Consider the following 12,760-nt stretch of genomic DNA (forward strand, 5'->3'; position numbering starts at 1 on the left):
TTGAAAGTCCGTGTGGCCCAGCAACAGCCCCAAAAACATCACTGCTCTAGAGGAGATCTGCATGGAGGAATGGGCCAAAATACCAGCAACAGTGTGTGAAAACCTTGTGAAGACTTACAGAAAACATTTGACCTCTGTCATTGCCAACAAAGAGTATATAACAAAGTATTGAGATAAACTTTTGTTATTGACCAAGTACTTATTTTCCACCATAATTTGCAAATAAATTCTACAAAAAAATCCTACAATGTGATTTTCTGGATTTTTTTCCTTCTCATTTTGTCTGTCATAGTTGAAGTGTACCTATGATAAATTACAGGCCTCTCTCTTCTTTTTAAGTGGGAGAACTTGCACAATTGGTGGCTGACTAAATTATTTTTTGCCCCACTGTACATATGAGATGAGTAATGTAGGGTATGTAAACATATTAAGTAGCATTGTTTAAAGTGGCTAGTGATATATTTTACATCAATTCCCATTATTAAAGTGGCTGGAGTTGAGTCACTGTGTTGGAAGCAGCCACTCAATGTTAGTGGTGGCTGTTTAACAGTCTGATGGCCTTGAGATAGAAGCTGTTTTTCAGTCTCGGTCCCTGCTTTGATGTACCTGTACTGACCTCGCCTTCTGGATGATAGCGGGGTGAACGGGCAGTGGCTCGGGTGGTTCGCTGCTCTGGCCCCCAATGGTGGAACAAACTCCCTCACGACGCCAGGACAGCGGAGTCAATCACCACCTTCCGGAGACACCTGAAACCCCACCTCTTTCAGGAATACCTAGGATAGGATAAAGTAATCCTTCTCACCCCCCCCCCCCCCCCCTTAAAAGATTTAGATGCACTATTGTAAAGTGGCTGTTCCACTGGATGTCTTAAGGTGAACGCACCAATTTGTAAGTCGCTCTGGATAAGAGCGTCTGCTAAATGACTTAAATGTAAATGTAAATGTTGTTGTCCTTGATGATCTTTATGGCCTTCCTGTGACATCGGGTGGTGTAGATGTCCTGAAGGGCAGGTAGTTTGCCCCCGGTGATGCGTTGTGCAGACCTCACTACCCTCTGGAGAGCCTTACGGTTGTGAGCGGAGCAGTTGCCGTACCAGGCGGTGATTATGTACCACACATGCATGGTTAGTTGGTAAATCTACTACAAATATCACACAGGATTCAACATAATGTACCACACATGCATAGTAAGCTCATAGGGCAGGAGCCTATCTCCTGTTCCTATAGTGTAAGGCAGCTTGATGTACAAGTACACTCCCAGGACACTGGTCTATCACAGGGCCTTACCCCCGAATGTATTTAAAAAAATATATATCAAATTTTTCTCATTTTAACAGTCTTTGGTATGACTCGGCCAGGGATCAAGCACACAACCTCCCAATCTCAGGGTAGACACTAACCACAAGGCCACTGAGTTGGTCACACATGCCTGCATGGTTATTGGTTTGTGGTTATTCTTTGTATTGCACTGAATATGATGTTTTTCAACTGAGAGTTTTAGATCTTTACTATAGGGTTGTCATTTATTTCATTGTAGAAGCTTTGTATATCTTCTGAAAAGCAGCTGTCTAGTTTGATGTTCCAGACTTTTATTTTGAAGGTTGATAGACTATTAACGAGACCAGAGGTTGCTCCTTTATTTTGAAGAAAAGTAGAAGGGGATTCGTTGAAGCCTGAACGGTGTGTAAAAACAAAATTGCAGAAGGGATTGTTAAGTAAGGCATATTTATTCGTTTTCCTTCAAGCTTTTCTAACCACATATTTTGTAAACGTTTGACAACCATTGGTAGACTACCGTGCAGCAAAGATTGCTCCGTTGCTATAGTGCCTGAACTTTGACACACTTTTGAGTCACACGTTGGCATTGCATAATGTTTTTTTTTTAGCTTTTTTTATTCGAATTACTAAACTAAATGTTGAAATAATTTTTTTACCACACATGACATGAGAGGTGTTGACTGTTAATTTCATTCATTCGTTTTTGTAGACTATTATTAAAGCTGCAGTCCATAATATTTCCTACCGCAAATACGTGTGATTTCTTATTAAAGGCCCACTGATATTTACAGGTATTTATGATAATTGAAATTAATTATATAGATATATATATATATCTATATAAAAATCAATTGATTATTGTTGAATGTCCCTTATAATGTCTAGGTAGCTTTATAGACGTGATGGCTGGTGTTTGTTATTTTTCAAATCAAGAAGTAGGCCTTTAAATGTAACTAAAGAAATGCAGCTGTTCTTTTGAAAAAATCAGTTTACATTGTATCATATTCAGGCCAGTGGCCTGACATCTGAGCTCCTGGATGATGGCTGTGAACCGACAGGTCACTAGACACAGTTACCGGGTGTGTACCGGATTGTATCGGCCGCTGTCATGCAGCAGTTCTGTGAGCATGGTTCAGAAGGTCCTGGTTCGGCCTCCCCAAGATGTCCCCGGAGCAGAGGGGCAGGCAGCGTTCTTCCGGGCTGGGATTGGAGGGTTCTTCCAGGAGAGGCCAATGCTGAAGAACCCCTTCCTGGAGGACGCTCTGCTACAGGGATACCTGAGGAGACACCTGCCCAGTGAGGTGTGTGTGTACTGTGTATAACATAATGTTTCAGAATGGATTGAAACTATGACGATGATGCTTTATCTGTTAGTCACCTACGATGATGATGATGATGATGGTGTGTGTGTTCCCAGGCAGTGTATTCCGACCTGCGTGTGTTTGGGGAGCGATTGGTGCGCGAGGTGGATGGGTGGGGTCGGGAGTGTGAGGTCACACCCCCTCGGTTGGTGACCTATGACCCCTGGGGTTGCCGTGTTGACCGCATTGTCACTTCCCCTGCCTGGCAACGTATGAAGGACCTATCAGCACAGGAAGGGCTGGTTGCCATCGGATACGAGAGGAGCTACGGGGAGTGGAGGTGGTAGACACACACACACCTGACCCATACACACTGAATCCTTACCTAAACCCTAATACATAAACACTAACCTGACAAACACACAATGAATCCTTACCTAAACCCTATACATATACACTAACCTGACAAACACAGAGCAAACATAAAAACATCACAAGTGACAGTAATCTCAGAAACAACTCATTGGCATTTTGTGACTTGACATTATTAGAATTTCATACACCAATAGTATGTGTCAGCTAAGGTTAAATATAAACTCAGCAAAAAAAGAAACGTCCTCTCACTGTCAACTGCATTTATTTTCAGCAAACTTAACATGTGTAAATATTTGTATGAACATAACAAGATTCAACAACTGAGACATAAACTGATCAAGTTCCACAGACTTGTGACTAACAGAAATGGAATAATGTGTCCCTGAACAAAGGGGGGTGGGTCAAAATAAAAATAAAAAGTTACAGTATCTGGTGTGGCCACCAGCTGCATTAAGTACTGCAGTGCATCTCCTCCTCATGGACTGCACCAGATTTGCCAGTTCTTGCTGTGAGATGTTACCCCACTCTTCCACCAAGGCACCTGCAAGTTCCCAAACATTTCTGGGGGGGAATTGCCATAGCCCTCACCATCCGATCCCAGACATGCTCAATGGGATTGAGATCCGGGCTCTTCACTGGCCATGGCAGAACACTGACATTCCTGTCTTGCAGGAAATCACACACAGAATGAGCAGTATGGCTTGTGCCATTGTCATGCTGGAGGGTCATGTCAGGATGAGCCTGCAGGAAGGGTACCACATGAGGGATGAGGATGTCTTCCCTGTAACGCACAGCATTGAGATTACCTGCAATGACAGCAAGCTCAGTCCGATGATGCTGTGACACACCGCCCCAGACCATGACGGACCTCCACCTCCAAATCGATCCCACTCCAGAGTACAGGCCTTGGTGTAACGCTCATTCCTTCGATGATAAACGCAAATCCGACCATCACCCCTGGTGAGACAAAACCGTGACTCGTCAGTGAAGAGCACTTTTTGCCAGTCCTGTCTGGTCAGCAATGGTGTGTTTGTGCCCATAGGCGACATTGTTGCCGGGGATGTCTGGTGAGGACCTGCCTTACAACAGGCCTACAATCCCTCAGTCCAGCCTCTCTCAGCCTACTGCGGACAGTCTGAGCACTGACGGAGGGATTGTGCGTTCCTGGTGTAACTCGGGCAGTTGTTGTTGTCATCCTGTACCTGTCCCGCAGGTGTGACATTCGGATGTACTGATCCTGTGCAGGTGTTGTTACACGTGGTCTGCCACTGCGAGGACGGTCACCTGCCCGTCCTGTCTCCCTGTAGCACCTTGTTAGGCGTCTCACAATACGGACTTTGCAATTTATTGCCCTGGCCACATCTGCAGTCCTCATGCCTCCTTGCAGCATGCCTAAGGCACGTTCACACAGATGAGCAGGGACCCTGGGCATCTTTCTTTTGGTGTTTTTCAGAGTCAGTAGAAAGGCCTCTTTAGTGTCCTATGTTTTCATAACTGTGACCTTAATTGCCTACCGTCTGTAATCTGTTAGTGTCTTAACAACCGTTCCCCAGGTGCATGTTCATTAATTGTTTATGGTTCGTTGAACAAGCATGGGAAACAGTGTTTAAATCCTTTACATTGAATATATGTGAAGTTATTTGGATTTCTACGAATTATCTTTGAAAGACAGGGTCCTGAAAAAGGAACTTTTCTTTTTTTGCTGAGCTTAGTACTAATATAAAGTGTGTGTGTGTGTGTTCCAGTCGTGTGTACCAGATGTGTAAGCTGTATCTGTACTCTCCCTCCTCTGGTCTCTACACCTGTCCTCTGGCTATGACTGATGGAGCTGCCAAGGTTATACAGGTGTGTGTATGTTTGTGTGTGTCTGTCTGTCTGTCTGAATTAACTTTAATGGTTGCTCATGTTGGAATTGTTGATTTGTGTTACAAACACAAAACCACTACAACTTGTGATATTCTGATTCATGAACTTGTCTGCGTGTCTGTGTGTGCATGCCTAGTCTCTGGGTGTGTCTTGGCCAGTAGCGGACGCCTTCAGCCGCCTGACCTCTCGTGACCCTGAGCACTTCTGGACGTCTGGACAGTGGATGACTGAACGCCGGGGCGGATCTGACGTAGGTCAGTGTGTCTGTATTCTCTCTGGTTGGTTACATACACTGTATTAGATGATGATAGGTTCCATGACAACTGATGATAATGATACTTGTGTGTGTGTGTGCACGTGTGTGTGTCTAGGCAATGGTACAGAGACCGTAGCGTTACCTCAGAGTGATGGTACATACAGACTGTCAGGTTTCAAGTGGTTCACCTCGGCTACAGATGCAGACATGACTCTCACACTGGCCAGGGTCACAGACGTAGACGGACAGACCACATCGGTACCACTCAATGTTCATCAGTCCTCATTTTTTCAATTCTTTACTCCTTACTCTTCCGCTCATACTAACACCAGATCCTTGACCCCTCACCTCTTACTTGACCTCCTCACTCCTGATTATCTGACCCCTCAAACCCCCCCCACACACACACACGTCTGTTTTCCTCCTCCTAACTGGTGTGTGTGTGTGTGTGTGCATGCGTGCGTGCGTGCGTGTGTCAGGGTAGTAGAGGTCTGTCTATGTTCTATGCTGCAGTGCGTGATGAGCAGGGGATGGTACAGGGCATCGAAGTCCAAAGACTGAAGGACAAACTGGGAACCAGACAGATGCCCACTGCCGAGCTGCTGCTGGACAGCCTGCCTGCTCACAGGGTCAGATTTCTCTCTCTCTCCCTCTCTTTCTCTCTCTCTCTCTCTCTCTCACACACACTAACATTCCTCCCTTCTTTCTCAGCTGTCAGAAGAGGGGAGAGGTGTGGCGTGTATAGCCAACATGCTGACTGTGACTCGTATCCATAACAGCGTGTCTGCTGTGGCTGGTATGAGGAGGTAGGACATCTATTCACTACTACCCACTGCCGTACTGGCGGTCAAGAGTGTGTATTGATGGTGTGTGTGTGTGCAGGGTACTCCAGCTGGCTCGTGACTACGCCACACGTCGCTCTACCTTTGGGAAGCTCCTAAGAGACCATCCCCTTCACATGCAGACCCTCGCTAGGATGGAGGTCAGCTGAAAATAAAGTTGTAAAATAGAATACCCTACTATAACCCCTAAACCTACCACTTGTCTTCACACACCTCAGCTCTCTTTCTCTCTTCTTCCCTCCCTCCCCTCAATACCTTCCTCTTATAGGTGGAGACTCGAGGAGCGTTCCTGCTGGTGATGGAGGTCTGTCGTCTGATTGGCCGAGAGGAGACAGGCCACGCCTCTCAGCTGGAGACTCACCTCCTTCGCCTGCTCACACCTGTGGCTAAACTCTACACTGGCAAACAGGTATACACACACACACACACTCTGTTTTTGTCGAACAAGCAGGTAGCCAATAACATTACACCAGAAATCAGAACATAGACATCGGTTAATACTGGCAGATGGCAGTGGAAAACTGGTGTGTGTATTTAATAATTTTTGTCGTTGTATAAATCAAATCACATTTATTTATATAGCCCTTCGTACATCAGCTGATATCTCAAAGTGCTGTACAGAAACCCAGCCTAAAACCCCAAACAGCAAGCAATGCAGGTGTTGAAGCATGTTGGCTAGGAAAAACTCCCTAGAAAGGCCAAAACCTAGGAAGAAACCTAGAGAGGAACCAGGCTATGTGGGGTGGCCAGTCCTCTTCTGGCTGTGCCGGGTGGAGATTATAACAGAACATGGCCAAGATGTTCAAATGTTCATAAATGACCAGCATGGTCAAATAATAGGTCTGGGACAGGTAGCACGTCTGGTGAACAGGTCAGGAAAGGCATTAGAGATGTGTGTGAGGTGATGCAGGGGGTGTGTGTGTGCCATCCCTGTGTGTCTCAGGCGGTTGCCGTGATTTCCGAGGGGCTGGAGAGTTTCGGGGGGCAGGGCTACATCGAGGACACGGGACTACCTGCAATGCTCAGAGATGCTCAGGTAGGTAGTCACATGATGTACACAGACTTACTTTGTGTTACGTAATGGAGTAAAGTTATGTTGCTGTTAATGGATGAAGTAGTTTGTTACTTTCAGTCTGTTACTCAACAACAACAGTGGCAATAGTTGTAGTGCAACAGTACCCAGGGCCAGACTACTGCATTTGGGGCCCCGACCTCCAGGGTGCAAATTTTCTGCAATTCAAAACTTTTTGCCATGGGTCAGAGAGAAAAACGCTATTGTTTTATAGCTCATCTCATGCCATTGTTCACCTTGTGCCATGAGGCTGAGAGAAAATTGTGCAGTTTGAAAGTGAATTTCCTGCAACTCTACACATGTTTATATCATACACAACCAACCCCCCAAAAAAACATATTTTTGTTTGGGGGCCCCATGGAAGTCGGGGGCCCCAGGGCCAGGGCTCTAAATTAAAATGTTTCATTGGTAGCACTGGTGCTCCCAATTGGTGCTCACCACATAAAATGTAGGAGCCCCAGAAAATACGATTTAAAAGAATTGATTGAGATATAGCCTATATTGGAATTATATGAATTCAGTCTACTTTTGAAGCACATGTTGTGCCCGATAAACTAATATTTAACACTATAAAGACATTAGTTAAGCTAAGATGTTGATACGAATACCTGTCATTGAAATTAAAGTCATTTGTGGAATATTAGGTGTCTACATTGTGTAGAAGCACTGTTTTCCTAATGATATGGAGTACATAGAAAATTGTACACTGTCTCTTTAAAAAAGTCAGGTTTATGATGATGACGACATACAAGAGACCTGTCATTCATTCATTGCTATGCTCATTGGTCCCCTAAAGAAGCTATCCCTTTTCTTTTCTTTCTGTGCCCCAAAATGTTTGGATATACTGGTAAAGTTACCAGGTTGTTAGCTAGCTAACCCTTTGAGATAACCTGACTCAACAAAGTGTAAACAAATGGTTAACCACGCACAAGTAGTTTTTGAACTGCCCACAACATGGTTTATGAATGTAAAATGTGGTCCCGGCAATGCAGGTAATATGGGTCAGATCTTTTCACCTGGTTGGGCTACAAGCAAACCGTTTTCACTGTAGTCATGGTGCAACCATGACGCTATCAAATCTGCACACTTTTTCCTCTCGTACACTCGTTAACAACGGTACAGCGTAGCCTTATAATTTAAATATTTTTCCTAGTCGCACAGTAATCATTTTAGAGTCCTGCCCAGGTCACATGCCCTTCGCTCCTATTCGGTAATCCAGCCCTGACAGTACCTCTTCTCTCTCACTCTCTATTTCTAGGTGTTGAGTATCTGGGAGGGGACCACTAATGTTCTGTCTCTTGATGTTCTGCGCTGCGTCTCTCGGAGCTCAGGCCTCGTACTGCAGGCCTACTTCACACACACTCAGGTCAGGGTCCCTTAACCCTCTACTGACTAAGCCTTGTCTAAGTCGGGGGTTGTTTTAAGAAGGTCTAAGCTATATGGAATTGTTTTAAGAAGGTCATACCAAGGATCATTTAGCTATTTGATTTTGAATTTTAAGACCTATTGAAGTATAAAAAATATATAATTATATGACGAACATTTTTATTTGGCCTTACTGCTGTTAGCCCATACAAAAGCATTGAATAACAGATTCACTACATGGAATAACAGATATCAAAAGGAAGTTTGTTCTGAAGTGTCTGTCCTATATCTGAGAGATATAAGAAAGATCTGGAAACATGTATTGAACCATTTATTTTTGGCACTAAACAGTCTCCATATATACTTCCATTCATTTTTCCCAACTGGTACTGGGGACCTTCAGGCCTGTAGACATCCTAGAGCAGAGCCACCAACATGTTAGTGTGTAGACCAAACTGTTGGGACGTAACAGACCATTTTGTGAGATGTCTCATGGTCTGACTGCTCTAGCTCTGTCGCCTTTCACAGCACATGCTGAAGTACGACATCGGTGGAAGCGGAGGATTGAGACGCATCCAATGCAACAAAAAAACTATCTCTAGCTTAAACTGACAGTTTTTAAATGGGGATTTTTAAATTATTCTTATTACATTGATCCGAAATATAAACACAGCATGTGAAGTGTTGGTCCCATGTTTCATGAACTGAAATTAAATATCTGAGAAATGTTCCATAGTCACACAAAGCTTATTTCTCGAAAATGTTGTTTACATCCCTGTTAGTGAGCATTTCTCTTTTGCCAAGATAATCCATCCACCTGACAGGTGTGGCATATCAAGAATCTGGTTAAACAGCATTATCATTACACAGGTGCACTTTGTGCTGGGGACAATAAAAGGCCACTCTAAAATGTACAGTTTTGTCACACAACAAAATGCCACAGATGTCTCAAGTTTTGAGGGAGCAAGCAATTGGCATGCTGACTGCAGGAATGTCCACCAGAGCTGTTGCCAGAGAATTTAATGTTCATAAGAATTCTCTACCATAAGCTGCCTCCAACGTTGTTTCCAAGAATTTGGTGTCCAATTGGCCTCAAAACCGCAGACCATGTGTAACCACGCCAGCCCAGGACCTCCACATCCGGCTTCTTCACTTGCGGGATCGTCTGAGACCAGCCACCCGGACAGCTGATGAAACTGAGTTTGCACAACTAAAGAAACCGTCTCAGGGAAGCTCATCTGCGTGTACGTCGTCCTCACCAGGGTCTTGACCTGACTGCAGTTCGGTGTCATAACCTACTTCAGTGGGCAAATGCTCACCTTCGATGGCCACTGGCACGCTGGAGAAGTGTGCTCTTCATGGATTAATTGTGGCTTCAACTGTAACGGGCAGACAGCATGTATGGCATTGTGAGGGCAAGCGGTTTGCTGATGTCAACATTGTGAACAGTGCGCCCCATGGTGGGAGTATGGTATGGGAATTCATATAAACTACGGACAACGATCACAATTGCATTTTATTGATGGTCATTTGAATGCACAGAGATACTGTGACGAGATCCTGAGGCCCATTGTTGTGCCATTCATCCACTACCATCACCTCATGTTTCAGCATGGCCTGCATAATCACCAGACATGACACCCATTGAGTATGTTTGGGATGCTCTGGATCGACGTGTACGACAGCATTTTCCAGCATTTTTTCCCCTATTTTGTACATTGTAGAGTAATAGTGAAGACATCAAAACTATGACATAACACATACGGAATCATGTAGTAACCAAAGAAATGTTAAACAAATCAAAATATATTTTATTTTTGAGATTCTTCAAATAGCCACCCTTTGCCTTTGACAGCTTTGCACACTCTTGGCATTCTCTCAACCAGCTTCACCTGGAATGCTTTTCTAATCATCTTGAAGGATTTCCCACATATGCTGAGCACTTGTTGGCTGCTTTTCCTTCACTCTGCGGTTCAACTCATCCCAAACCATCTCAATTGGGTGGAGGTCGGGTGATTGGGGAGGCCAGGTCATCTGATGCAGCACACCATCACTCTCCTTCTTGATAAAATAGCCCTTACACAGCCTGGAGGTTTGTTGGGTCATTGTCCAGTTGAAAAACAAATGATAGTCCCACTAAGCACAAACCGGATGGCGTATCGCTGCAGAATGCTGTAGTAGCCATGCTGGTTAATTGTGCATTGAATTCTAAATAAATCACAAACAGTGTCACCATCAAAGCACCCCCACACCACCACCTCCATGCTTCATGGTGGGAACCACACATGCGGAGATCATCCGTTCACCTACTCTGCGTCTCACAAAGACACGGCGGTTGGAACCAAAAATCTCAAATGTGGACTCATCAGACCAAAGGACAGATTTCCACCGGTCTAATGTCCATTGCTTGTGTTTCTTGGTCCAAGAAAGTCTCTTCTTATTATTGGTGTCCTTTAGTAGTGTTTTATTTGCAGCAATTTGACCATGAAGGCCCGATTCACGCAGTCTCCTCTGAACAGTTGATGTTGTGTCTGATATTTGAACTCTGAAGCATTTATTTGGGCTGCAATTTCTGAGGTTGGTAACTTTCCTGTGGCGGAGATGAGAGCCAGTTTCATCATAGCGCTTGATGGTTTTTATGGACTGCACTTGAAGAAACTTTCAAAGTTCTTGACATTCTCACAATTAACTGACCTTCATGTCTTAAATTAAAGATGGACTGTCATTTCTCTTTGCTTATTTGAGCTGTTCTTACCATAATATGGACTTGGTCTTTTACCAAAATAGGGCTATCTTCTGTATACCACCCCTACCTTGTCACAACAACTGATTGGCTCAAACGCATTAAGAAGGAAAGAAATTCCACAAATTAACTTTTAACAAGGCACACCTGTTAACTGAAATGCATTCCAGGTGACAACCTCATAAAGCTGGTTGAGAGAATGCCAAGAGTGTGCAAAGCTGTCATCAAGGCAAAGGGTGGCTACTTTGAATAATCACAAATATAAAATAGATTTTGATTTGTTTAACACTTTTTTTGGTTACTACATGATTCCATATGTGTTATTTCATAGTTTTGATGTCTTCACTATTATTCTATGTAGGAAATAGTACAAATAAAGAAACTCTTGAATGAGTAGGTGTATCCAAACTTTTGACTGGTACTGTATATATTTTTACTGAGCTTAGTTTTTGTTGATAGACTTAGACAGTTAAGATCATATTTGGGATATTTAGTAAGTTTCCACAGCCTTTATCTAGCATCATCCTCCTTGCACCAACATTGAATGGCAGGCATGAAAGACTGTTACTATTAAAAAATGAAAAAGACCCTACAACCTCTGTTGATTGCTATACGAATTCTGACTTTATCCCTCTGTGTCTCTCCCTCCCACTCATCCCCCAGTCCCTGCTAGCAGCAGCCTCCCTCCCCTCCCTGTCTGTGGCTGTGAGATCAGTAGACAGCGCTCTCTCTGGTCTGAGAGAGTTCCTGCAGGCCGCTGCTCTCACACCACCTGGCTTTATGGAGCTGGCAGCACGAGACCTGGCATACAGTTTGGCACGCATTTATATGGGTACTACACACTTTATTTCATATGTTTTACTCTACATCATTGGGAAGGGCCCGTAAGCAAGCATTTCACGGTAAAGTTTACACCTGTTGTTTTCTACACGTGACAAATACAATTCCATTTTTGACTTAACATTGCATAACAGGAGTAGCACTTACTGTATAGCCCGTCACCTTTCTCAGTTAACCATTGCCAGAGTTGGCTTGTCCTGAGGATGCATTGTGACCCCATCTGTGTGTGTGTGTGTTTCAGGGGCTCTGCTCATTGACCACGCCTCATGGGAGGGAGCCTCTCACTCTGATGCCTATGCTGCTTTGCGGTAAACACACATCCGTCCCCACCACTAGTCCATAGTCCAGGGCTCTCCAACCCTGTTCCTGGAAAGCTACCCTCTAGGTTTTCACTCCAGCTAATTATTAGAATCGGATGAGCTAGATTAGGGTTGGAGCGAAAACCTACAGGACTGTAGTTCTCCAGGAACAGGGTTGGAGAGCCCTGCCCTAGTCCTTACTACTTGTAGGCTAATAGTTCTAGCAGTAAATGTGTGTGTTACAGGTGGTGTGAGCAGGACTTGTGTCCAGTGGTAAGTAAGGCGGCCATAGGATGCTACAACATGAAGACTCCGCCCCTGGATGCTGCGCTGGTCTATGAAGAGTCAACCAGAGACTGAGGGGGTGTGGGGTTGGCTGGGGGCAGGCAATATTCGTGTTCTCAAGGCGATGTAGTCTATGTAAGAAGGGGTACTTCGAGATTAGCCTAGTATGTATGACTGCATGCTATTTCCTGACCTGTGTTAAAATAAAGACTTTCTGATGGAGAGCACTCACTCACCAC

At 44.4% G+C, this 12,760-nt stretch overlaps 1 protein-coding gene across 5 annotated transcripts; it reads left to right on the forward strand.

The window, feature by feature from the left end:
- Nucleotides 1-1,578: 1,578 nt before the first annotated feature.
- LOC115140133 (acyl-CoA dehydrogenase family member 11-like) lies at nucleotides 1,579-12,759 on the forward strand. Of its 5 annotated transcripts, XM_029678259.2 has the most exons (16): nucleotides 1,621-1,714; nucleotides 1,987-2,068; nucleotides 2,287-2,578; nucleotides 2,695-2,918; nucleotides 4,699-4,798; nucleotides 4,956-5,073; nucleotides 5,191-5,333; nucleotides 5,555-5,704; nucleotides 5,787-5,881; nucleotides 5,958-6,057; nucleotides 6,186-6,326; nucleotides 6,861-6,953; nucleotides 8,248-8,355; nucleotides 11,761-11,929; nucleotides 12,179-12,245; nucleotides 12,482-12,759. In XM_029678259.2, the coding sequence occupies exons 3-16, from the start codon at nucleotides 2,315-2,317 to the stop codon at nucleotides 12,594-12,596; spliced, it is 1,887 nt and encodes a 628-aa protein (XP_029534119.1). In that variant the 5' UTR covers nucleotides 1,621-1,714; nucleotides 1,987-2,068; nucleotides 2,287-2,314; the 3' UTR covers nucleotides 12,597-12,759. The 5 variants fall into 5 exon arrangements, with proteins under 5 accessions (XP_029534120.1, XP_029534118.1, XP_029534121.1 ...); XM_029678260.2 differs by lacking the exon at nucleotides 1,987-2,068 and having other exon boundaries at nucleotides 1,579-1,679; XM_029678258.2 differs by lacking the exon at nucleotides 1,987-2,068 and having other exon boundaries at nucleotides 1,607-1,714.
- Nucleotide 12,760: the final 1 nt, after the last annotated feature.

Source organism: Oncorhynchus nerka, linkage group LG13 (assembly GCF_034236695.1).
Source record: "Oncorhynchus nerka isolate Pitt River linkage group LG13, Oner_Uvic_2.0, whole genome shotgun sequence".
Taxonomy (NCBI): domain Eukaryota; kingdom Metazoa; phylum Chordata; class Actinopteri; order Salmoniformes; family Salmonidae; genus Oncorhynchus; species Oncorhynchus nerka.